General features: G+C 41.8%; 1 protein-coding gene across 1 annotated transcript in view; it reads right to left on the bottom strand.

Moving 5' to 3' along the window:
• Positions 1–26992, bottom strand: part of xpo7 (exportin 7) — a 38387-nt gene continuing 11395 nt past the window's right edge. Inside the window, exons 3-28 of the mRNA XM_030064997.1 lie at positions 24202–24295; positions 22334–22500; positions 21801–21866; positions 21612–21716; positions 20992–21157; positions 19705–19778; positions 19454–19573; positions 19192–19338; positions 17402–17574; positions 15591–15784; positions 13250–13355; positions 13017–13152; positions 10871–10944; positions 10550–10631; positions 10251–10313; positions 9234–9342; positions 9021–9127; positions 8220–8308; positions 6984–7091; positions 6450–6532; positions 4741–4955; positions 4229–4367; positions 3234–3391; positions 3002–3100; positions 2767–2894; positions 1–1940 (exon numbers count right to left, since the gene is read on the bottom strand). Of these exons, the coding sequence (XP_029920857.1) occupies positions 1847–1940; positions 2767–2894; positions 3002–3100; positions 3234–3391; positions 4229–4367; positions 4741–4955; positions 6450–6532; positions 6984–7091; positions 8220–8308; positions 9021–9127; positions 9234–9342; positions 10251–10313; positions 10550–10631; positions 10871–10944; positions 13017–13152; positions 13250–13355; positions 15591–15784; positions 17402–17574; positions 19192–19338; positions 19454–19573; positions 19705–19778; positions 20992–21157; positions 21612–21716; positions 21801–21866; positions 22334–22500; positions 24202–24295 (3096 nt within the window). The 3' untranslated portion in view covers positions 1–1846. The remainder of the gene's footprint in view (positions 1941–2766; positions 2895–3001; positions 3101–3233; positions 3392–4228; positions 4368–4740; positions 4956–6449; positions 6533–6983; positions 7092–8219; positions 8309–9020; positions 9128–9233; positions 9343–10250; positions 10314–10549; positions 10632–10870; positions 10945–13016; positions 13153–13249; positions 13356–15590; positions 15785–17401; positions 17575–19191; positions 19339–19453; positions 19574–19704; positions 19779–20991; positions 21158–21611; positions 21717–21800; positions 21867–22333; positions 22501–24201; positions 24296–26992) is intronic.

Below are 26992 nucleotides of genomic sequence, written 5' to 3'. Positions count from 1 at the left end.
TACAAACCAAGGAGGTTTATTTGCAGTCACAATGCTTACACTATATGTAGCAGACATCCAAACGACTCAAACAGCTATTCACTCTATGGACCCAACACATTCACATCAGGGACAAACCAAAAATTAGAAACTCAAATGAACATCCATGAGTGCTGACATGGTTAGAGATGAGCTAGTTGTCACAAACAGTTAGCAGCAACATCGTAGAAGAATAACACAAGTTGCTAATATACTCCATTCCTGTATCTCTTTTTACACTGCTCTGACTTCTACCAGAGTTGATGCAATATTCTTCAAATATTTAAAATAAAACTGGATTCCTTCAGGGAGCTCTGATGACAAGAACTAATGTTTCAATGCTGATGCGCCGGAACTGGGAACGAGTTGTTCTCCGGTGGCCCAGACCCCGGCTGTCATCAGAGGTTCTAGCAGTCGCAGCACCATGGGACGCCACATACACACCAGGCAACAGAGAGCCATTTCACCACACACACACACACACACACACACACACACACTCACTCACACACAGGCAGACAATAACACGTACTTGCGCACACACACACCCACCCACCCACCCACCTAAAAGAGGACTCCACTGCAGGACCTAGTCCTAAGAATGGGGCGGTCCCAAAACCTGGTCCAAGGGATCCAGAGTGTAAACAAAATGGTGGAAACTGCACCCAGCCTACCAGAGGGTAAAATGTAGCTATTACCATATTGCTTACACATCAATCATTGCAAACTGTAAAGGGGAACAAGCAAGTGTATGCACAGAAGACCTACAGGGCATGGGTCTAGTGTGTAGCGATTGCTTTGAGAAGGGCAGAGCTGTGACAGACAAGCCAGGGAGCTAAATCCTGCCAAGCCTGCTGCCGCAAGGGAAGTGGCTATTTACATCACTCTGACCAGAGACTGAGAAAAATGTACAACATGGATGCTCTGACTCTCCATCTTTATTAGTGTATGTACCTCTTTTTCCTTTCATCTTGCCAACTCTGCAGCCTAAGTGCTCTGTGTTCCTCTCTGGCCACTCCACACAGCTCAGGTTACACTGCCTTTCTCTCTCTCTCTCTCTCGTCCCGCTCTTCAGCTCTCGTGGAAAGCTCGCTCCCCACACAGACAGACAGGTGCACTAACTCACTACACTGTAAAAAGCTCAATCACTCATTTTTTTTTTTTTAACTCAGCTTGTGTTTTTAAATTCAATCATTATAAACATTGTTCAAAATGTTACGAAAAAAAAATGTACACTTGTTTTGTGTGTTTTCTATACAAGGCAGGCAGAAGCAGATTACTACGTTTACCGGCATTCATTCCCCCTTTTCATCCAGAGCACTCCCTCCTTCACTCTTTTCAATGATTTGCTCCCTCCAGAGTGCGTAGAGGTGCACCCTCACTTCCCACCTCCGGACCCCCAAAACCCCAACCCCTCCACTCATAGGACAGCCAGATTAGTGGCCCCTTGAGACCACTGCGGACTGGCTTTAAAATAGATCTGTATATATTTATATATGCTTATATCAAAAAGGAGGGGGGCAGGGGCGGTGGGGACCAAAAAAGAAAAAAAAAAAAAAAAGAAAAAAGAAAAAAAAAAAGAAATGAGAAGGTGCAACGTAAAAGAGATGCATGGTGGTTTATTTGTTATATTTATCAATACCCCGATAAGCTACTGCACATGCAGCAGCTGGTTATCTTGGGGTTAAGAAATGATCCCTAGGCATCCTGGCCCAAGGGCGGAGAAAGGCTGATGCGGAGGGGGAAGTGCTGGTGGGGAGGAGAGCGGTGGAGGAGCGAGGACGGGGGACTCTGGGTGCGTTTGGATAAGACTCTGCCGTGTGGAATGTCAGCTCATCATGTCGTTGCTGTTGACCCCATACGTCGAGTTCTTCATGCTGTCGTTGACTTCCCTCCTGAACACGGACAGGTTCTGCGTGAACCTGCGGACGGACGCAACCGTTCAAAGTGTGAGTGATGCAACATAGTTTGTCACAACAAACCTATAGGGAAGCTCGCATAGACTGACCAACGTTTAAAAACTGGTCATTTTCCATTCAAATGATTCAACTGGCGCTCTCTAATTTAGCCCATAACCTATAATCACAGATCTCTGCTTAGTTTCCCGAGCCTCGCCTAAATTGACATCTTGATCGACTGTCACAACAAAACCAAAGTTGAAAAACTGAATATAAGAAAGGCTACCAAATTCAAAATTTCTTAACCTTTGTCATATATACACTGAAGCAGACACCGGGGGAGGGGGTGAACTCCTCTGTCCCCTGACTTTACCAACGAGCATTTAACACTTTAAAACTGCAAAACTTTGGGGGAAAGACAACGGGCAAATTAACGAGAAATCAGTAAAAAGGTCAAGAAAAATGACAAGAAAATGACAAAATTAGAGAAAATTACTAAAACATTACTGATTACCAAAAATAAATAAATAATACAAATAACTTAATTACAAGAAATCTATTTGTAATTGTTACACATTTTAAAAATTACCACAAACTTGCCTCCACAATTTGCATAATATACATAAAATAGAGAAAGCAAAAATATAAAAAGAAATTAAGTGAATTTTGTTAAGCGGGTGAAATAAAACCTTTTTCAAAATGCAAGCCTACCCACAGGCTCCTGGGTGGCAAAGGGTTGATAGACACACACACACACACGCGTGCAAAAGACAGTCTTTCTCCTGATCAGCCCACCCCCCCCTCACTCTTGAAATGACGGCTACACCCCTGAAAGCGGCAGAAAACCGACCTGTCCCGATTCTTGGTTAGCAGGTTGCGCTCGATTCCCTCCATCAAGTTCTCAAAACACAAGTGCATGGCTTGCTGCTTCTCTGGGGGCTGGCTGTTCACAATGCTGTTCCTCAGGTCTGCAAAATACTGCAGCAAACCCAAACCGACATTGTAGAGACACAGAAAGGGAATACACAGCATTGTTTCGGTGATTATTAAATGTTACGGATCAAGGTCAATGTTTCGGATTTTACCTTCTCGTTGAGTAGGATCAAGCCTAAAAGAGGCCGAGACATGGACCACTGGTTTCGACAGTCCTCAAAGATGATGATGTTCAGAACGGTGGAGAGCATCTGCAAAAGAAACCACAAGACTTGGGTTTTACAGCGTCTTGAGTAGTCGCCCTGTTAACGGTGTCATATGACCGGAGAGAGGAAGAATCTCTTGCAGATGTAAATCTACAAGGTGACATTTTGGCCATCGCACCTGTTGAATCATCTCTGGGTGCTGCTGCATGATGTGCAGGAAACGATCATCTGTTGCCATTGGAGCGGGCCGTTTTTTGGTGGAGCGCGAGAGCTGCTTGAACAGGTAGGTTACGATGTGGTCCAGACTGGAGCAGCATCCTGTGCACACCATCGTATCTGGAACGCAAACACACACGCCAATTAACGACTGCAATCAACTTCTGCTACCATGATGAGCACAATTATTTGAATAATGTGTGTAGTAGGGATGCTAACCGGTGGCTGTTTGACCGGTTGTTTGAACTTTAACAGAATAATCTTGTTGGTTAATTTTAAGGCCGAACGTGTCGTCGCCGACACAAATGCACGTCATATTGTAAATACCATAACTTCCGTAAAGTTTGCTCTATCGAAAAAATTCCAACTGTTCCTGAAAGCTAAGAAGTTGCTCATGAACCCACATACAGTTTAATACGGTAAACATGGCGACGGGACGCTCTGCCGGGCTTGGATTACGTCATTACGCACAGAGCTCAGCTTGGTAGAGACAGACCAGAGAAACGAGCCAAGCTCATGGTGATCACGTATAGTTTTGAACAAAGTATGTCATGCAAGTCTGCAAGAGTCATAAAACCACCAAGCAGACTCATCGAGGGATCTGGAGACAATATTTTTCCCGAGGAGAGAGAGATTTCTTCTACACCACGGTAAGCAACATGCGTAAATTGCATAATGTTTGTAGGATATCATGTCGGCTATGTACAATATTTGACTTCGGGATGAATGGTGTTCCACATTATCTTATGTCTGAATTGGTTTTGGGCCTGCTGAGGGGAGATCCGTGGTACAGAACGGACACCGTCGCGTTCTTGACTGTAAACTTAACAGACAGTCAAATAATATTCTCGGTCAACCGAAATAAACCGATTAATAAGGCCTGTGGTCGACCAAGAAAATTTTCCTTTTTCGCCATCCCTAGTGTGTAGAAGTCCTGGTGTATCTGTGTGTATTCACCCAGCGCGGTGAGCCCTTCTGATATTGACGACAGGATGTACATGACCACATGTGGCTCCAGACTAGCGATGAAATTCATGTGGTCCTGAGTCAGCACTTCCAACAGAGAGTAGAATGACTGGCTAAGCTTGGGATAGTCCTGCAGGAGAGGGGAAAAAAAAGAAAGACAATTTTCATCTTAAAAAGGGTTTGATTTATAAAGCAATATGTACATGACGCTAACATATGCAAACCGAAATCAGCGCTGCAAATAATCATGCACTTTCAAGATTTTATTTGTCCACTGGGCAATCAAAACCTGAAGAAACAGGCCCTAAACATCTCAGGAATCTTTACCAGACTTTTTTGTGAGTGTGAACTTGTATGTTGGTAGCCTCAGACTTAATGACTTCTATTTCTTTCTCATCACCTGACAGGTCGAGTGACACAAACAAATCTCTTCATTTAAACACATCACACCCGACAACTCCAAGTATGAGATGCTGAAGCACTAAATAAATGTGTGCACATACTAGTAAGTCACTGTGAGGGATGGACAGCAGTAGTTTGATGAAGGTCTGCAAGGCATTGTCCAGAGCGTCGTCGCCATACAGACGGAAGACCCCGAAGTTGACGTAATTGCCACTGAGGACAGCCTTGAGCATCGCGAAACATACGCTGACTCCCTTCAGCTTCACCCCGTACACCTGGTCCTTGGGGACCTCACCCAGCGTCAGGATGCGATTTCCTGAACAGAAGGAAACAACATGAAGCGTCAAAGAGAGAGAGAGACAGAGGTGATTTGCATACTGGTGAAACCAGACGGTGCAATATTCCAAATACAAGAATATCTGAGGCTACCTCCAGGGGGCGACACAGAGTCTAATGAACAGTAGTCACAGGAAATCAACGCTCTACATTATATTTTTACTAACAATAGTTAAGAAGATGCACATTTTTATGCACTTGAATGAATAAAATCTGGTACCGTTTAGGACTAAATTGCCTTCATTCCCTCTGGTTATGCACCCAGTCAACAGCACACAGCCTCAATGCTAGTGGAAATCTTCTTAAGTTGACATTTACAATTTCACAGCTTATAATTACGTCTTCATCATAAATATTGGGCTGTGTAACAGTGAGTGAAATAGTCCAGTTACTGGTAAATATTTGGAATCATCATATATTCTACTTGGTTTGGCAAGAGCCCAGCAGTGCCTCTGATGGCCAAAAGACGGTACTGCGCTGTTTTCCCCATCTAAAGGTCGATTTATGGTTCTGCAGACATTGGATGCTGCGTGCACGCAGTTGCTACGCAGATGGTGTGTGCCTCTCATGTTTCTGCGTCCTGTCGGTCTAGTTCCCCGCCGATATATTATTATCATATTGTTACCTACACTGACAAGCCTTTTCAAAAACCTTATTTGTGGCATTGTAAAGTTTTTATGAAACTTACTTGTTTTCTCAAACAAATAGTGCAAAACAGGGTGCAAAATAGTTGAAATGTGCACATTAAGTACAAATGGTGCAAAAGAATTGAAATGTGCAAGTCAATACAAACAAATGGTGCAAAGTAGTGAGGTGAAAACTATTGGAATGTGGTGCTACAGCAGGAAGTGAAGCCGGAGGGGCAAAATGCTGGAAATGATGTAGTTCGGCGGACCAACCATAGCTCTTGTGGTCTGCGTAGTTCCAACGCGTATTTACAATTTTTGGGAGGTGAGCGGCAAGTCTCTGTGGCGGACGCAGAGGGCCCGCAAGGGACGCATTTGCTACGCAAACCCTCCGTAAGCTACGCGTACACAGAACCGTAAGTCAGCCTTAACAGATGTCAGTGTTGTTTGGCTTTCTCTCTATAAGCTTTGGTTAAACCCCCTCTCATAACTGAACGTGTAAACTTCTGAACTTATAAAAACAGACAGTGTTTAGTATTGATCAAAATATGGGTTTGCTGGTATAGTGGACTTAAAATTTAAAATTACTCTCATCCACCACTGGTAGATACAGTGTGTTTGACACTTATTGAATAATTGATCAATACTAATGGTCCATGTCCTAAATGGAGGGTCCCAGCACTTGTCATTTTATGGCACTTTTCAGCATCAAAAATAGATATAAAGATAATGAATACCAGCACAAAATGCTGCCAGTCATCAGCTTCAATTAAAAAACAAAAAAAACAAAAAAAACAAAAAAAAAAAGATATGAGTGGGGATTTGGGTTTATAGGCTGGTGAACGTACCGTAGGTAGTGATCATCTTGCTGGTTTCTCTGAACAGCAGGATCCCATTGGGTGACGACACGTCAAACTGTAGCCTTTGGGACCTAGAGGGGAAAAAAATGTCAATGGGAATCAAGCTGGAAAAAAGTTTGGAGAAATTTCAGCAACCTCAACTAAATTCCCATTACCACTACAAATTCATGAAAAAGTGAGATATCCCTACCCCAAAACATTTTGAAATCAAGTCTTAAAACAAAGGATTTCGTATGCGGTGTTGCATTCACATAAGTGAAACTACCAGATCTTTAACATGACATCTGAGTCACAGTTTCACAGCAAACCAAAAAAAAAAAAAAAAATATGAGACAAAAGAATCTGTGAAGAGTAATGACAAACAAAATGGGCTCATTAATTTGAAATTAATATTATTCATGTTATTTGGCACCTAAAAGCTGAGGTCATCAGTAATATCTGGTACAAATGTCGTATCTACTGCATTTCTGGAGGGAAATGGAAAAGCACTACATGCACAGCTGTACTAGTGAGCGTGTTTACCTGTTGTGAACGAGCTCAGCCATGAGTTTGAGGACAGGCGTGGTGCATGCTGGGTCGTGGTACCACAGCTCTATTGCTCTCTGCAGGATGGGCATGTAAGCTGGATATCTACAGGACCGGGTAAAGGACAACACTCAAGAGGAATCATTATGGGAGACCGTCGCCTGAACCACCTTGGTTATTAAAGTGATATTTCACTTGAGCAGGGCCAGTTCTCATTTTATGACTCATAACCAAAGAGTTCATGAACGGTCAACCTCTCTCATTACATGCCCTCCAGATCCATAAGCACTCCCTGGATTTCGCCGTTCATTGTCGACTTATTAAGATAACTGCAGACCCAGATCGTCTCAGAAAGTCGGTCGATTCTCAGTAATGAAGCCCAGCTGAGGCGGTGGAAACAGGCGAGGGCTGCTTAGCAGTACAGTGTAGTCATGTGTCTCAATTTGTTACCTTTAATTTGAAACAAAGCAAGAATATGACCGATCACTGTTCTTGATATATATATATATTTTTTTTTTTAGCAAACTGTCTCCCCATATCATTCCATGGTTGACAGGTTGATGGCAGGTTGCAGATAGTTCCACTGAGACTTGTAATGAACCGTACAGTAAAATTAACTTTTGATATAGTCCTTTTCAAAAACCATGCCCTTTAAATATCAAAATACAAATTCAGTTACAAACGGAATTGCTGAGTGTTTATCTCACTACAACAACACATGTAGTTTTATGAGGCCGGGCCCTGCAGAACCTGTAACCTGTAAAGATTTCAGCCCTGTCTGATATCGGGCACTGACCCAGTTAGAACCGGGCTGTGTGGGTGGACCGCCGTGACGTACCTAAGCAACACTCACTGTGTTTACATGCACGTCAGTAAATTGGGTTATTATGATGCATGGGCAACTATCTGCTTTCTGATGTCATGTAAACAAAAAAGCCGGTTTCCATGATCAGCGTAACGGATTAAGAGCAATGGCACATAGATTTCTCCAGGAAAAACCTGATTATTGTGCCATATATATGCTTACTCAGATTTTTTTGGCTTTTTTATGTGGGCATATGCAGGAAAAGAGAATAAACAGTAAATACTAGCTGCACAATGCCCAGGAAAGAAAAACTCTGAAAACTCTACATCTGAAGAAAACATTAGGAAACAAAAAAAAAAAACAAATGTGCCGCCCCACAAGAGGCTGGCTGACGGGTGCTGACAGGGTCACAGGTCAGTCAAGGATACATCCAGTCAAAGAGCATCATGAAGCTCGTCTTGGCATTGAAGGCGAACGCAATGCCTCGCAGGTCTCGGACCAACCCCACCAACGTCCTCTGCAAGCAACAAGACGACAGAGGAAGAATACAGTTAAACCAGAGCGCTTTCTCAGGTAACGTGCACACATCTGGCACGGGAACAAGTCTTTTACACTGTGTAACTCTTCAGATTTTGTACAGCCAACACATGAAGGAAATAACTTTTGCATTTGGGCTCTTCTTCATGGAGCTTGTTGTTGTGTTGATTATGGCATTTCTGCCTAGATAACTGTGCTCAGAATCTGGCCTGTTTTTTTTTTTTTTTTTGTAAGGCATGGTGCCTAATTTGATCACATGCGAGTTCCTCTCTTCAAACTGGTACAAACTGGTCATGATCATACACTAAATATTTGAAAACTAAATATCATGAACATCTTGAAACAGAGTCGCAACCTCTTTTGCACAACCCACATTTCAGTCATCTAAAATCTTGACAACCCATCTAATTTGTCTGTCTATCTCCTCCATAGTGACTGAAAGATTTAATAAGGGAAAATGGCTTTGACCTGGATTCACCTCATCAATGTCTAACACTCTGGTGCTCAAAACTGACCACGTCTGGTAGGTCACAGTTTACAAATGGTCAGCATAAGCCGAAGACATCAATCACTGCTGTGTGCACATGACCAAAATGTCAAATTTATAACTATCAAAGGTTGTTTCACACCAGTGTTGTGCCTGTTCATACCCCTGCAGACAGACATGCATGCTGTGAGAGAATGTGTGTCACCTTGGCTTCCTGTTCATTGAAGGTGTTTGTGCTCAGCATCTGAGCCACAGCTTCAAAGGCAGCCGTCAGAGGCAGCATGAATTGCTCAAACTGGTCCTCGTCCTCGCCTGCGTGAAGACAGAGAGGCGCACACGACTGTCAACACATTTACCGAGCCAAGTACATTTTCATCTTCTGAATGATGGTTGTGTGTGTGTGTGTGTGTGTATTTACCTAGGTCGACCATTAGCAGGCGTCCAAGTGCAGTGTAGAAGGTGGTCCGACAACGCATGTCGCTGAGATTTGACTGGTTGTTCACTCCCAGGAAGGAGAAGTGCTCGCTCTGACAGGAGGCAAGATACAGAGTTACTTTAGTTGACAACGTACACACAGCGGCTGAAAGTGTCCCAGTTCTGATTCTTTTTCCCAGATCTGATCTTTTTGCCTTGATTGTTCACATTCATGTTTGTATGTGATCCCTAACTGACATCAATGGGAACAGATCTGTACCAGGACCCCACATTGACTGAACCACAGACAATGTCATTTGCGCAACAATGCATCACCACAATTAATAAAACAGTGGTGCAGTCATTCATTTCTGGTTTGCTGTGCCGTGGTGTGGTGGCAGGCCATCAGCTGTTTGGGCTGAGGGCAGGAAGGCAAAGAAGGGCTTTGATTGAAACATTTCCCGATACATCTATTAAATCATAACACTGACATAAAAACAGATCTTTGAGGGGAAAAAAAAAAAAAAAAAAATCAGATCTAGGCCACTTTTTAGCGGCTGTCTGAACAATGAAAAATATCACAATTAGATTAAATCAACCCCTAGCCTCAGTTTGGAAGGGAAGAGACACATGGACCAACTCTAGTCTAGAAATTAAACACAGTATAAGAACAAAAGCTAAATACAAGAAAGACAGGAAGCAATTATGATGAATGCAGATAAAGCTATTCATAAAAAGGTCACTAAAAAATAATTTAGAGGAATTTAAAGAAAAAAAATAATTTTAAATAATTTGTCAGAGAAGTAGAGTAAAACTTGACTGGTAAAATGTGTTTGAAACTATAATAAATTTTGGTCAAAGACTCAAGCTAAATCAAAGTGGTGGTCAAAATTAACACTGGCAAGATAGTATGACCTCATATTCCATTTCTCATGAACGTATAATCAATGTGCTATACAATATTTTTGAGACATAAACAATTAGTGACTTGGCTCATATGGGTGTTATCTAATTTACTCACTGTGTGGTTGTTCAGCATGAACTGGACAGCACTGAGCTTCACCAGCTTCCTCACGCTGCTGTACGTGCACAGGAGCAGCGTCAAGGAGAAAACAAGACCAGTTTGGAAAAAAAAAGGCTTTTTTTTTTTTTTTAAATCACTTTTTCTTTATAAATCAGATTATCCCACTTCCTCTCAAACCTTTCTCAAACTACATCTTAGTGGTGGGTGGTGGGTAAGGTTTTGTCTGCATGACTTATTTTATTGGTCCCGTGTATACACTGCATACACACTGCACGCAAACACACTCATCAAGGATATCCTAAGGAGAGGTCGTTGAGAAGCTGAAGTGTCTTGGAGGTGATTGGTTCACACTGGCCCCAGTACTTCAGATTGGTGATGCTGCAAAATAAATAAATACATTTACTTACAATGAAATATGAATCCTTATCATCAGTAATCTAAGTGTGGAAAGTGTACCATCTTATCATTTAAGAAAATAACTCTTTTGTGGGTACTCCAGTGAGAAAGTCTGTCAGATTTACTCTGCCTGTGGATACACACCTATCTATGAGTAGAAATAGAAAAAAAAAAAAAAAAAATCAAAGGAAATACATTAAAATAGTTTTTTTGCTACTCACATTTTCCCAATAAAGACGCTGAGCACCATCGTCTCATCATTCAGCCCGAGAACCTCCGATAGCCGGCGGTAAAGCTTGAAGACACACACACACACACATCACATGAAGAACAGCTCTACCCATCTAAGCAATAGCACATGAACACAGCTCATCTAAAACACACACAACCATGACTACATCTAGAACAACTTTATTATTGTCAGAGGGCAACAGGCCCTGAGGATCAGGCGGTTCGGCCATTCCTAACACTTCCTGTCCATTGATTTTCTTTCATAAAAGAGATTCTTCCCACAAAGTGAACACCAGTGAGACATCACACACAGCTACGGTGTGTGACTGCCGCATTAACAGACTCGTCGCAGCACCAAGCATGCGTTACAAGTGTTATTTGATGATGCCAATACCTGTAGTCACAGCGTTACAACTATGTCAGCTGATATTAACCAAAGAGATGATGGACAGGATGTGGCAGGGCGGAAAAAAAAAGAGCTGGTAGCTTTATGCATAAAGCTGATATATTATCACATGAGAGGGAGTGCTGTTATACTGAATATCAGCACGGCTGCGATTATCTTAGCCGCTCTACCGCCTACAACCGAATCACAGCCGTACTGATATTCAATATAACAGCATGACCTCGAGTGTGATATTGCTTTCATGCAGAAATTCTACAAATGCCATTCATCAGATAACGGCAATAAGCAATAACAGATTATTTATTTAACAATTAATGCGGCTCCGCCAACACACACTAGCTCCAGCAGAATCCATGCAACTGAATTGAACATTTGCATGGCGGCATCCGCTCAAGGTGCTTTCGTGCCCAGAAAGTTCCCTGTAAGGCGGCGCTTCCTAATCCTCATCTTAACCATGGCTGTAACCATAATCATAGCCTGGGAGGCAGCGCTGCCTTACAATCAATGGCTGGGGCAAAAAAAAAAAAAAAAAAAACACAGAGAGAGCGGCGGTATCCAGGCTTCTTTCCTCGCCCTCGTCCTCCTCTGACGACCATTCATAATTTAACTCCGATGTTATTTTTGGAAATGTGCATCCATCTTTGTAAATCGGGCTGTTACAGTTATAAAGCAAAGAGTGATACATAATAGTAAAATGTCAGAGCGCTGTTATACTGTGTCGGCGCGCGAGAAAAATGCCTCTTGTCCAATTAAAATTGCTCCACCAGAACTAACTGTTGTATAATTGTTAATAACCTGAAGCACAAGCACATATGCGATCAGCTCTGCTCTCTTGCTCCAAGCTCATTACAGATCGCAGCGATGCACTAAAGCAGAGGAAAACGAGCCAGCAGGATGACTAATACAAGATGTGTAGCTGCGGGAAAGAGGTGGGTGCCTCTTTATGGACGAGGCCGGGTGTACAGCTTGGGGAACAGAGGGGTAAGTTGGCAGGAAACGGGGCCCATCCTACACTTGACTCCGACTAGTTGACAGTGTCACCCAACAGATCTTTCCACGCTGGGTGTTGTGATGACTAATACCTTGTTATTGCCACTTTAGAGCAATTATACACTTTGGCCGGATTTGTGGTCATTGATCCACTGGTGGCTACAAAACTATGGCTGACAATTTCTGTTGTGCTATTGGTGTGAGACTAAGCAAGCTAAAACAAAACTTTATTTTAAGCTCTGTGGTGAGACTTTGAGAGGCAGGGGGAGCTACAACCAAACCAGACAGACACACACACACACGGGGGGTAGAAGCTACTGTTTCTACATTCCAACACTTATCTGGGCCGTTCACATTTTGCAGTTTCTGCCCAGAACAAAGAGAACACACTCATCAGTCAGCATGCCTTGGCGGACTATGCCATGTTAAGCTAAACAATGGTAAAACAACATCCACACGTAGCCGACTGAGACTCGGTGGCTCTATAGAAAAAGCTGCAGTCAGCACTATCGGACTCAGCGCTGCTCAGGACAAAAGACCTACTCATTTCCATCAACTTGGCCCCCTGTCACCAATTGTTGGTACAGGTTTAGTGAGGGAGGGAACGGGTGGGGGAGGGAGTGTCAGCCAAGCCAGGGTTAAATCTGAACTGGACACATGCTACAAGCAGCTACTCATGCTGTGCTCCCTCCACCAGGAACAAAGACAGCAGACAGACTCTAAAATGTGCCAGTATTTACCTTTGATGATTTTTGCACCTGGTCACCGATGTAGATCTTTCTGAACTGTTCAAAGAAGCTGAGCATGGCCAGCTCCAGTCTCTCGTTCCCAGCCTGGGCTAGCCGCGAGTCTGTCAAGTTCATCAGCTGCAGCACCCTGAGGCACACACATTTAAATTAAAAAAGGGCTGATAACAGGGTTATCAGGGGTTTTTTATTTGTGTGTGTAACAATTTATGTTTTTGTATTCTTACCGACATACTAGCTCTCCATCCATGGCATCCTGTTCGTCTGTACTGGCGAACGACACCCGACCGCCGATTACTGCTCCAATTATGTAAACCAGCCATGTCAACCGTCCTGCACGGGGAAGCAAAGTAGCATCAGGTCAAATCTCTTGACTGAAGAGGCGCTCTCCAAGTATCAAAGCCCAGAAACCAAAATTAACGGATGAAAATCAGACAAAAACCCTTTTCACAGTACGCTTAGCCCTGGGCTAAGATCCCTGTTTGCCCTGGGTTAACATCTTCTCACACTTGCAACCTGGAAAGTGAGATATCCCCACTTTTAGCCCGGGGATAACTAAAGCCCACTCCAAAGCAGGCTTATCCCTGAGGATAGCCCCAAAAAGTCAGGGATCTGTAGTGTCAATCAAGGTAAGAACAAAAAGCAAAGGGATAGTTTTGATAAGCAGCAGAATGTTACAGTGCTCTGAAAACACTAACCCTGGACTTTGATTTTCAAATGTGAATCCTTAACCCAGGGTTAACTGTAAAGACTGGAACGGAAGTGTGAAAATGGCTAATGATTACAGAACTGCTGTCCACTTTTCAAATATTTGATTGTTCAAGTACCTTCATGCTGATGTTCTGTCAGAAACTTGAGTAATTCCAGTACGGTATGTCTAAATTTACGATCTGCATCTATGAAGCAAACTAAAATGATGCAGCATGGACAAATTCTTGCTTGCACATGGGAAACAAATGGATTTCATTTCATTTGGCGGCTGACTCTATGTCTGATTAACCTATCTGCAGCAATTTGGTTTTGCATATTTTGAGGCACACGATGCCACAGTCTACCTTTCCATGTGCCTGAAGAGCTATGAGCAAACTGGATCACAGTGGGCTGTAAGCAGCGAGAGATCCTCCTTGCCCTTTTAGCAGTTTGATATTTTTAAAATGAGCTTTTTCATAAGTGTACTTCAAATGTCACCGTAATTAGCAATCAGACTTTATTTGTTTGGAACCTCTCATACGACAAATGCAACACAAAAGTGCTTCACACAATAAAACAGACCATAAGAGGAAACTGTAATGAATCACTCAAAAACAAAAACAAACAAGAACAGACGCTACAGTAAATTTTAACAATCGCAACTGCGGAAACACTAGAGGCATGCTTAAGACCATTAAGTGGATAAAAGCTAAAAATAGCAAATCTGTAATAAAGTGTAAAGTATGAAAAAAGCATAATAAAGTCGATTGAAAGCAAATGAAATCTTAAGACAGAAGGATAAAATAATAAAATATTTAAAAGGAAGAAAGGTATAAAAGAGTGAAACCAGAAGTAAAAGATATACACTACTCACAAAAAGTTAGGGATATTCGGCTTTCGGGCGAAATTTCAGGATGAACCTAAAATGCATTATAACCTTTACAGGTGAACTTAATGTGACCTTCTGTAAACTTTTGAATGCACATGTCCAACTGTTCAATGTTTCAGTACTTTTTACACAAGTTGCTGTTCTCTAACAAGGAGTTTAACGGCAAAATTCACATCAGGTGTTTGATGCTCCAGCTCATCGAGGTCGTATCATTAGGGAATGGCTGCTGGAGACTGGGGTACCTCAAATGGAGTGGCCTGCACTTTCTCAGACCTGCATCCCATAGAAAACCTATGGGATCAGCTGAGTCGCCGTGTAGAGGCTCGGAGCTCTGTACCCCTGAACCTCAATGTCCTGAGGGCCGCCCTTCAAGAAGAGTGGGATGCCATGGCTCAGCAGACAATAAGTCGACTTGTGAACAGCATGAGACGTCGTTGTCAAGCTGTAATTGATGCTCAAGGGCACATGACAAGTTATTGACACTGACATTTTTTGTTGTGGTATATCCACCACTGTTGTTGGCTTTTGTTTCAATAAATTGTTTGAGATGAGGAAATCACCAGTGTATGCTTCTACTTAAATGCCCTACTTTCATGATATAATATCACTGTAGCTTGAACTTTTTATATTTTCCATAAATTTCACCCAAAAGCCAAATATCCCTAACTTTTTGTGAGTAGTGTATATATATATAAAATCCAAAAGATAAAACAAAGACCACGGGGTAAAATCACCCAAAAATGAGTGAATAAATCGATTTTATTTTAATTACTCATGAATGAGCATCCTTAATCCTGACATTCTTAATAATGCAGTGATCAATCTGATGGGAAATTAGACAAATTCTAGATTACAAAGAAAATAAAATCTGCCTCCAAATTCAAAGCTTGAACTATGATGTCTATTTTAGAACGAAATACAAAAGCTGGAGTGTGTATTTGCGTGCCTTAATCCCAGTGTGTGTGTGTGTTAGTGTGTGCGGCGCTCACCCTCCTGCACAGTGATGTCTGCGGTGCTGGAGTTGGTGGACTGCAGGAGCTCCTGGTAGGTCTGAGCCGCCTGGTCGAAGAGCTGCACCAGCAGGGCGCACGTCTTCTCGTACTCACACCTCCCGATAGTCGACAGCTGGTCCAACTGCTGCTGGACCAGGCCCGCGTCATCCAGAGGGTCTTCCAAACCATCTCTGCGGAGCAAGCACGTTTGGACACAGTTCAGCACGAGTAGGTTTCCTTTTTTGCCCGCACAAAATGACCTCCTACAGAGTTGCACTGGGTGGGATAAATCTTAACTGCAGCTTCAAATTCCACCAGAACCCACTTTAGTAAATGAGAAACGCATAATGGACAATCCCCCGCAAGCAAAGATAGTCAATGTTTGCATATACTGGATGGAACAGGCATCGATATGTATCTTCTGTTCCTTACTGTAGTGAAAAATCAGAAAATTTTCCCAGATTACAAATTGACTTTTGCCCCATATCTCTGAAACAGAACCTCCCAGCAACTCAACACCAAAGTTCAGCTGTGGGTTTTGGGGATTTCTCAACATGCTGGCTTTTGTCCCGTGTCTCTATGACCTGCCCTTCCAGAAATATATCATTTTGAATTTTTTTTTTTTTTTTTTTTTAAATTTCACATATCTCAGATGGACTTTTGGCCCATAAAAAAAATGACAGTGTACTGAGACTGAGGTCAACTCTGCATTAGGCATCACATAAAAGTGGCACAGCAATAGTTTGGTTATCATCAAAGCCCTACCCGGAGTATACAGTGCGTTGGTTCAGGGTGATAAAGGTTTAATCCACACAAGTCAACAGATAAAGAACCCAGACATTTATGTTACCAAAGTGAAAATGATCTGGGAGTTGTGTGAAAAATTGCTGCAAGAGATGATTTACAGTGGAATTCAATATTAAACAACACAACTCTTATCAGTTTGATCGCTCAGTAAATAACCAGGGCGGTCTGATTAAGAATCTCCATTGTCAACTGAAAGGAGTAACGTGTTAATTTTGAACTTTTTTTTTTTTTTCCATATACACAGACGCCTCTGATAAATACAATGTTGACACTGCAGCAGGTAATTACTCAAGAATAGATTATGCTACTACATATTTGTTATGATTTTTTTAAAACTACCATAGTAACTTGTAAAAAAATAGTAATACGGGCTTATTTATAATGTATCACGGCCTTCTGCAGGTTATGAATTCATGAATTGTCCTTGCTTGCAGTATCAGTGTGTTAAGTGGAAAAAAATGTGTGAAAAATTGCAGCAAAGATAGGAGGATTTACATGTTTTAATTTCTGCTGCCAAACAGATAATACAGAAGAGAAAGAATGAGGACGTACACCTAAGCAGGAGGTGCAAGCTGCTGAGCACACACAATTCAGTTGGAAACAAAAGAACACTCACACTCACAAATTTAGAGGAGAAATTAGAAAAAAAAAACCTCCAAAAATCTGAAATTACCAAGTCACAAATTTGCAAGAATTTCCCTTTTTTTTGGGTCAGTTAACCACACCACACTTCACTTTGCAAGGTTGGATCAACCACACGCTGCAGACGCTGCCTTTTGCCTTTTACCACGCCTGCAGTCGATGACCTCAAATTATACTTTGTAATCAGGTAAAAGTAAAAAAAGAAACACAAGTGTGATTTTAGCCCAGAATAACAACATAGTTTCCTTCTGAAGAGGCCCGAGTCACAGCAAAGTCTCTTCAAAGCTGATGATAAGATTGTGATTCCGAGCCAATATCACCAGGATTTCCCTGTTAGTAAATCAAAGAGCAGATCTTACCTGAGGATGACATGGACCGACTCCAGCCGCGATGTGATGTAGGCCTTGGTGACCTCAGGAGTGTAGGTCTCCAACAGATGAGGCTCAGTGGCTTTAACATAGGGGACAGACGCTGCCAGACGCTGCCATAGACTCAGCAAGTAGTGAACGCTGTTGGGGGCGAACTCCCAGTGCTGATACACACAAACACATGACATGAAACAGTTGGGGATTACCTACAGTTGGAGTTTTCCTAAACCAGTTCTACATCATTCCTGCCATGGCCCTGGTGCCGATTCTATAACTTTTCCAAGACTTTCCATGACTATGCTGGAGCACTTCAGTGACCTTAAGGTTTTCTTCCTTCCTGGTTTGATTTTCTTCAGGGGTGAAATGAATTTGGATTGAAACCCATCATCTCACACAATAAATGTCTGTAACAAATTGCAAAGTACACTCTGCAATTTGTTGTTCTTCTGTTACTAGTCCTCTGGTATATTCCTGTAAATTACTCCTTTGTAAAACTTTACTACCATGTTATTCCAGAAATGCCATGACCAGATGGAGCCCTGGTCTGAAAAATCACACTCTTGTCATTCATTCCTACATTACATATATTCACAGGGTCACATCAGGTCAAAGAGTGGAGAAATTTACGAGGCACCATGTACACATTCATAAATCTCACATGTGGTCTAAATTTGGGTTCTATGAGCAAGGCAGGAAACTCTGTAAGGGTTTTGTGGCAAACAGCTGCGAAATCCACAGGTAGGACCACTAATTTTGCGACCCACATCCACGGACATTATGGAGTCACTGTGGGAGAGTGAGCGACATCGCCTGCAGCTTCAAGCACATCAAGATGTTCATCCACACCAAACTTCCTCTGCAAAGCCAAATTCTATCATATCTTATTGAAAAACTGTATTATACACAGTGAGCTGTTTTAAAGTATTGTTTACAGCAGAATGATTTACTGCCAACAAATGAGATTCTAACAAGATATTAACGCCGTTGTAATGTTCGTCTCACTGGCCCTGTTTCCACCTGGCATTAAAATGCATCTTTGGTGACCCGACCACAAGTGGACAGCACTATGCATGTTAACAGGCATTTAACAAATGGACACATTCTTGCTCACTCCTGCCTCATTTTAATGCACAATCAATTACTTGTGAGGAATTTCACACCTTTAAGTTATTACAGGCTTGACCCAATCATGGCAATTCAGACTCAGATTATTTAGTTATTCCAGTGGTTTGAGATGGTCAGGGTCCCCACTGCGGTGGAGAACTTGAATCAAATCTTATATCAAACTTGAATGTTTGAATGTGCAGGTGGGCGCTGCCTCTTCTACTGTCACGGCTCTCACGTGTGTCAGAATTAACTTTTAATTTTCTTCATTAACCAGCTGCTTTATAGCTAACCTGCACTTCACTTTGCATTTGGCCCATTAGTTGACAGTTCAGGTAGAGTGAGGTGAGATATTTTTCCAATTGGAAAAGTGATGATCTTCTTGTTGTTGGGGGTGTTGGCCTGGACCAGATCTTAAGACATAAGACGTCAGGTGAGTGGGCGGTCCTTCAATGTGTCCTGGGACACGTCTGTTTACACCTCTAATGTGATTCGGACAAAAGTGTCCCAGGTCACCTCTGAATGTGGCCTGAGCGATCGGCTCTCAAAATGCATTGAGGGCATATTTGGGTGCTGTTTACTCCTGCACTTAGTACTTAGTAATGTTAACATGCTTGTCAAAAAGCTTTTTTCTTAGCAAAAAGCAGTGATCCACAAGAAACTGCACACACACTCACCTGCAGACTGGTGACAGTGAAGTTGGCTATGAGGCGTATGACTTCAGGGTAGTTTTCTACTTTAACCAGCTCCCCCAGCTGGTAGTTACTCTTCAGTCTCGCCAGCAGACGACAAAACTCATGGTAGTTGTTAGGATCTGGCAAACACTTAAAAAAACAATACACACACATTTCAAAAGGTCACGCAACCAGAAAGCTAACAATCAGGCTTTGAACTGACCATAATGCCCAAGTAATGTGTGTGAGGGACGTGTGCACGTACTTGTGGGTTTGCTAGTATCCTCTTAACTCCATCTACCAAGTGTGAGAGGAACTTCGCTCGCTCTGCATTGTTGAAGAGAGACCGCCTGACAGAGGCTATCTGAACAAGACATGACAACACCTACACACACACACACACACACACACATACACACACACACAAACACCATGTTCAGCCTTTACAATCAAAGAAGCGTAGTTTCATGGCTTATTCCGGTTATTATGTTAACATAATGCACCTCGTTTACTTACCAGCGGTGAAAGGGATGGTGGGATGGAATGATATAAATTGAAAAAGAGTTGTAGGGTGGAGGAATCAAGAAATGCTGTAAGACAGAAGGAAAACAGAGGCTGTCAAAATGAAATACAGTCACAGTGGATGCACACATTAAAATCCAGGTTTGTATTAGATAAATCAATTTGACAATCACAAGGTCCAAGTTTCATCAAGTTACATTTAAAAGGATAGTTTGGGTTCTTATGCATTTCGTGGTATTAGTAACACCAGGTCAACCAAACAACATGATTTTTTGAACAATGACCCAAAGATAGGAGAATGTTTTGAAGGATGCACCACACGCATTTGTTTAGGATTCATTACTGACACTCAATCCCGGCCCTCTCTTTTGCTGACTGGTGGAACTACTTTATTTCTGTATCACTACTGAGCAGCTCACTGTATGTTTGTTTACACGCCTGGTTAGGTGAAGCCACTGTGTAGTGACATAGAAACAAAGTAGTGCCACCACTTAGCGAGCAAGAGGGCTGGAAAAGAGCATTGGTAATCAATCGCCAACAAATGTGTGTTGTGGTGCATTCTTCAAAACATTTTCTCAGCTTTGCGTTGCCGTTCAAAATTGTCTTGTTTATTTGGCCAGGCACACACTTTATTCATTTTGAAGACGAGCAATCGCAGAGTGGAGGATTATACTCATGTATTATACTCACACTGAGCCGCAAATACAACAAAATGGGTACCAGCCAATATTACCACAGACCATACCAGTGATTTTGCATGTTTAATTTAATATCTATGTTTCTGCTAATACTTTCCCAAAGCAAGCAGTCATATTTTAGAGGTATTTTTTATCCAGCCATTGGTTTCAATTCATTCCGCTACGATATGAAAATGAACTTTCAGAGAGTTCAAACTTTCTTCACACCAGTATTCCATCACCATAGTAAAGTTGTGTTTTGATGACTTGAAATTAGGCCTCCACTGAAATAGTCCCCGGAGAAGCGTCTTTCTTACACAGAGCATTATCAGTGCCGTGGTTTATGAATGGTGACGACTTTTTCAGCGGCAGAAGCAGAACAGTATGAGGTGGGTGTTTCAACCAAAAATTCACATTTGAAAACGGAGGGATTTTGATTATATGTTGTGAAATCTTTAGTGCCCCTGCATCATGTACAAAAGGGTTTGTTGCAATGTAAAATGTGGGGTAATTGTAACAAAACAGGCCAAACATTCAAAAATCACAGGTATGGTCCTTCAAAAAAACGTTTCCTGGGCCTACATTAAGTGTGAATCAGCCCTACCTGATCTCCAAGAGGTCGGGATCTGTACGGTGCAGAGGTCATCTGAGGACTCGTCTGTGGAAGTTCCAATGAAATCGTAGTTGAGACAGTTGTAGCTGAGCTTCAGCAGCTGCATCAGCAAACCATGCTGGGATTCATCATTCAGGTTCAGGTTCTTCCCTGAAGCCTGGAGAATCAAACAAAACCAAATGAGAACAATATCAGCAACCAAGCAACAAAAGCCACATCAACAAACATCACCGATGACTCTCCTTCCTCTTTTTTTAAACTGATTTATTTATTTTGCAATGGGGACGACCTTTTCTACAGTAATTCCATGTGCTACTCCCTCCATATAACCCAATAAAGATGCATAAAAGAAACAGGAGATCTACTGTTCCCCATCAATAGATGTGCAACCGAGTCAAAAGTATCTCAAAAGGATATTTTGGCAGGTATAGCCAAAATATCCTCGAGTATTTCTCTTAAAACAAGAGTGAAACGCTGAGAGGAGTGAGCTACATAGACAAACAAGTTCCAGAGGATTATCCTTCACTCAAAACTACACCACACCTGAAATAACAAAAAGTATGATTTGATGTCTCTCTTTTGCTTAAGCCGTTTGGCCGAAACAGACGTACCTGTTTCAGCAAGTTGCAGGAGAGAGTGAAAATGTCAAAGAGGGAGGAATCTCTGAATGACGATGCTATCTTCCTGTGCTTGGTCAGAGGATGCGTTGTGTCGGCCTGTGGGTAAAACGGAAAACTTTAACATTTCAGACACCTTACAGAGAAATCAACACTAGGGCAAAGAAACACGGTGGAACCTACCTGATTGATCTCATTGGTCAGCTGAGAGAGAATGGTGACTCCTATGATGCAGTGTTCAACACTATCCTGTAGGCACAGCAGTTATAAAACGTAAGAAATACGGCCACAAATCCCCTTAAACCCCAACTCAAGTGATTTCATGACCTCGGTCACTTTCAAAACTCAATCTGAAACAGTTCAGAGATGTTATGACTTTTTCCACCAGTGACGATCTCAATCAGAATGAACTTCACCTGTGGAAAAGATGCAACCACACCCCATTGGTTTACCTAGTACAATGGGCATTAACCACGAATAACAGACAGCTGGCTCGGCCAATCCAGCCCCTTGATTAAGCTGCTGCACAAGTCAGACTCACTGTGATTGGTGAGATACATCACTTTCTGAGGATGAGGTCTGAAAACAACCGAGGTCACTGAAGGGGACACATACACTGCTCCACAAACACTGGTGTCACATCCCCTCTCTGCACCTGGCAACCTCTGTACCAAAGGGGTAACAACACACACACACACACACACACACACACATACCTGTAGAAAGCGTGTAACATCAGCGATGACGTTTCTGAAGACATAGTCGTCCTTCTGACAGTCAAACCAGCCCAGCTTGGTGATCCTGGCGTACAGCTGAATCAAGGCCTGGGTCACAAACGCTGCTAGCTTTGGCCGTGTCGCCAGATAATTTAACACATAGTTCCCTACACACAAAAATAAACAATCACGTCAGTTTTATGACAGTGTGAAAGCAAACACCAGAATCTGAAAATTTGCCCATTTATTCAGAAGATGAGCATGACAAAAACAGGAACAAAAACATTTCAGAAAACAATAAGGGAAGTGCTTCATCCGCTGACCCTCGTAACTCGTTAAGGTCTACAGAGCAAAATTCAGGAAACATACAAAAGAAACTGACATTCGCATCGCAGTATGAGTGCAAAACAAATTATACATCAAATGCAAGTTTATAGAAAAACGAGCATTTACAGTGTTTCCATTTTTATAAACTTGTTTTTGAGTGTATCTTATTTCAAGCAGCAAATGAGAGGTACTGTTTAATTGAACCGAGAAATTATGTGGTTTAATGCAAGTGCAGGTTCAATGAAACCTCTGAACACATGGGCCATGTGTTCAGAGACAGAGCGGCCATCCTGCAAGATTCTGCCTGTGATACCAAACTTGCCATTTCCTATCACTTTACAGTGATGACAGCTAAGCATACGATGTGCATCATCAACACTGCAATGGGGGAAAAACATATACAAACTATTTAACAAAGTGAAGAATATGAAGGTATTGGCATGGTAAAAACATAATGCAATTCATTTTACAAATATGATCCTTGATTTTAGTTGGAATGATAATTTTTGCATTAAATTTTCACTTTCACTGAAAAAAGCTACTGAAATAATAACAGTTTGCTTTTTGCTGGGGTTTGTGCCAAACAAACATTTTCTTACATCCTGAAAATCATTCCCACACGAGTTCCAGTCTGGTTAAGGCCACACTCAGACTACATGATTTTAGCCGTGATTTTCCAGTTCAAGGCAAACTTTTGGGATTTTGGGAAAAAAAAAAAAAAAAAAAAGAGGCCAGATCGCTGCTCATGCCTGTCACCGCTGCCCGTGAAGTCTGAGCAGTCCAGAGACCTGACCCAGTCTGGGAGCCAGAGAAGACACCCCAACAGTTTCAAGCAGGTTTGAAATTCTCAGCGCAAAATCTGGGTTTCTCTTGTAGTTTGAGCCGATCTATGCCGAGTCCCAGAGCGGCGCGAGAAGTGGAGGAAATGGAAGGCGGAATTGATGAAAACAACAACAACATCATAAAGACAAGCCAATGTAAACCCCATTACAATAGGCTACTATAATGCAATGGGTGTAGACAATAAAATTACTATTTATTACAATTTATTATTTTATTGCATTCACTCATTTGTAGTGCTGTTTCTAGAGCACTATTTATAAACAACGTTCAGAAAGAAAAAAACATTTTGTTCTTCCTGTGCAAATTAGCAGACACATGCTACTTGAACAGCAAGCAGCTCCTTCTTGTTTGGGGCCATGCTGCTAAAATCACGATCACTTCTGGCGTGTGGTTTCATGAGTATGGATTTCAGACGTCAGTCATCTCCCCCCAGATGCGAGATCTTGCAATTTGCGCCGTGTGTCTGTGCTCAGCTGTGCAGCGTGCGCACCACAGCGTCCATAAGACTTACAATTACAGGGAAGACTGTTGTGCAATTTGGGGCGGTTTAACGATTTTGGAGATTTCTGAAGTCATGTAGTCTGAGCAAAGCCTTATGGTGCATTATAGAACATCTCTGTGTGAATCTGATGATGACGCTCTGTTCCCAAACAAGGAATGCAAGCAAACAGGTGTGTGTGAGTGAGGGAAAGACTTACGGATGTCAATGCGCTGCTCAAGGGGTAGAGGGTTGCTGGTTCGAGATACCAGTTTAGACAAACAGGTAGCAGCAAGCAGCTGAGAGTATGACGACTGTGGAGAACAGAGAGGCAACATGAACTTTGACCACATGTAATTTGACGTGCATGAAGCATCCTGAACTCTCAGCAATATCCCATCTAATACTTGAGATTTCAAAATTATGCCGACAGATTAAAGATGCAGTAGGCATCTTCACATACTGGCCGCTCAAAATGACAGCAAAAGGTAATTATTGGAAAAAAATCTTGACCATGAACGCCCAAAAAGCATATAAGGCGATGTGGATAAACGGTGCACAGGACAGTCACGTTTACCAACCTAACCAGTCGATGCTGTTTGATACCAAAGGATACCAAAGCGACTAAAGATCTGACATTGGATGGAGTGCTTGTTCTCTGCTGCTTAAGAGACATATTGGATTTTGCTTGCAGTTTGTATTTGGATTTGTCCCTCCCTGCATGCACAAGATTCAGGATCAATCAACATCAACATCTCAGTCAGGGGTGATGGAATGTTTCTTTGCTGCAACTTTGTGATTTTGACTGCCAAAATGAGTATACTTTTTCATTAAAAACTGCGTAGTGCAGCTTTAAAGGCCCATACCAGTGATTTTGAAAATTAAACTTATTTACTACAATTTCCCCACATTTTAAATCGCAACAAACCATTTTGCAAATCATGCAGGGGTACTAAGATATTCAAGCAGAGGTGTTGAGATATTCTGTACAAGGGCAAATTTGAAGGACATTTACAGGGTTGATGCTTTGTGTTTTAATCAATCTAATGCTAAGCTGAGCTCTCATTTATTTTATTTTCATAAAAGGTTTATATGTTTAAATATTCTGACTCAATTCGGAATTGTTTTCAAACGGTGACAGTAACAGACAAATTCAAGGTAATGCCTTGTTCTCTATATTGACTGATCTTCACAAAAAATTTACTACAATTTTCCCAAATTTTACATTGCAACCAGCCATTTTGTAAGTCACCTGGGGGTATTTAAGATTTCACATATGACAGCACATGTTAAAATTCTGCATTTTCAATTTTCGAATTTTTGGTTTCTCTGTAAGAAAAACGTTTTGCTGGGGACTATTTTCCAGCGGCGGGATTATTCACTCTGTCCAAGTTCATGTCATCAAAACACAACAGTGCTGCTGCTTTTAGGAAAACTAATGTGGGCGACTTGATAATGGTGATGGAATACTGGTGTGAAGAAAGTTTGAAGTCTCTGAAAGTTCATTTTCATATCATAGTAGAATGAATGGAAACTAGTGGCTGAATAAAAGGGACGAGAAATGATATCGGAGCTCTAAAATATGACTTCATGCTTTGGGAAAAAATTAGCAGAAATGTGTTGTATATACATTTTGTGGATATTACGCTAAATGTGCAAAATCCCCAGTATGATTCTTAGCCACTGATCAAAAAAAAAAAAAAAAAGGCAAATGCTTCAAAGCAAAACAAGAAATCATTAATGTCAAACATTTTTGATCAAGGCAGTTGTTATGTAAAAGGCGATTCCAAACTTTGCTGACCTGGGCTTCTTTTTAGTAAAACCACACTTTCTAATCAGGTTGAGTGAATTGCACAATTAGTACACTGGGAAACTTTATAGCTCCACATAACTGCACGTACAGGGATGGGTTTCAAAGATGTAACGGATATGGCTGGAAACTCACACATATCATTACAGGGTTCAGCATCCATACACCTACCAGCACTGACCAAGAGGTAGCGGAGTGAGAACATCTACGGATCACATCAATAAGCCTGTGATCATTTTTAAGACAGTGAAAAAATGAAAGTCAAAACTGTAGCTCGTTGTGTGTTGTGTTGTTTGCACTTTGGCCTGTAGCTTTTTTAATATGGATGTGATTTCTTGTCATATGTAAGTACCTGCTTTCCTGTAATCCTAGCTGTCTTGTGTTTTGTGTGATCATGGTTATTTGTAATTCTGATGGTGCCGTCACTCATATCCCATAGCCGACATGTAACGCTGATTCATCTCCTCGACAAATGCTTCCTCGGAGTTTACACAGAGGTACACCTTGTTTCCGTCTACATTTCAGATGTAAGCTCTCATTGATTGTATGTCTACTGTAATAGATTCTTGTTTTGCCTGGTTGATTGGCCAACCACTAGCAGTGTCACTCTCACACATGACCATCGACTCAAAATCGCATTTGATGGGCACCCCTTTAATTGGTTTGGTAGTCACGCCTTGCAATAGAGTTGGAACCCAATGAAGTTACAGTTATGTGCCTTTAAGACAGGGTTTCCTCTGTGATTTTAATTTAGAGATGTGCGTAACAGATATTTTGAGAACCAGGCATCCATTTGAAAACCGGATCTGTTTTTTTTTTGTTTTGTTTTGTTTTTTTTTCTATAGTGCTTTTCTATCAACCACTCAAAGCCCTTTACAATGTTTGCCTCACGTTCACCTATTCACACACACACACTCACACAGTGATGGCAGAGGCGGCCATGCAAGGTGCCAAGCTGCCCATCAGGAGGGATTTTAGGGGTTCAGTGTCTTGCTCAAGGACACTTTGACTGACTCTGTGGAGGAGCCGGGGATCAAACCAGGACCCTTCTGATTCCCTGACAATTGTTCTACCTCTTGAGCCATGCTGCCCTTTTTTTAAATATTAACTTGATGAGTGTAGAAGCTGATGTGTGTGACAGAGAGCAGAATGGATATTATTCCATAAAGGAATTTATTACCTATTTTCCGCCTGACTTAAC

The sequence above is a fragment of the Myripristis murdjan genome, chromosome 12 (genome assembly GCF_902150065.1).
Source record: "Myripristis murdjan chromosome 12, fMyrMur1.1, whole genome shotgun sequence".
Taxonomy (NCBI): Eukaryota; Metazoa; Chordata; class Actinopteri; order Holocentriformes; family Holocentridae; genus Myripristis; species Myripristis murdjan.
This window is presented reverse-complemented; position numbering and strand designations above follow the sequence as displayed.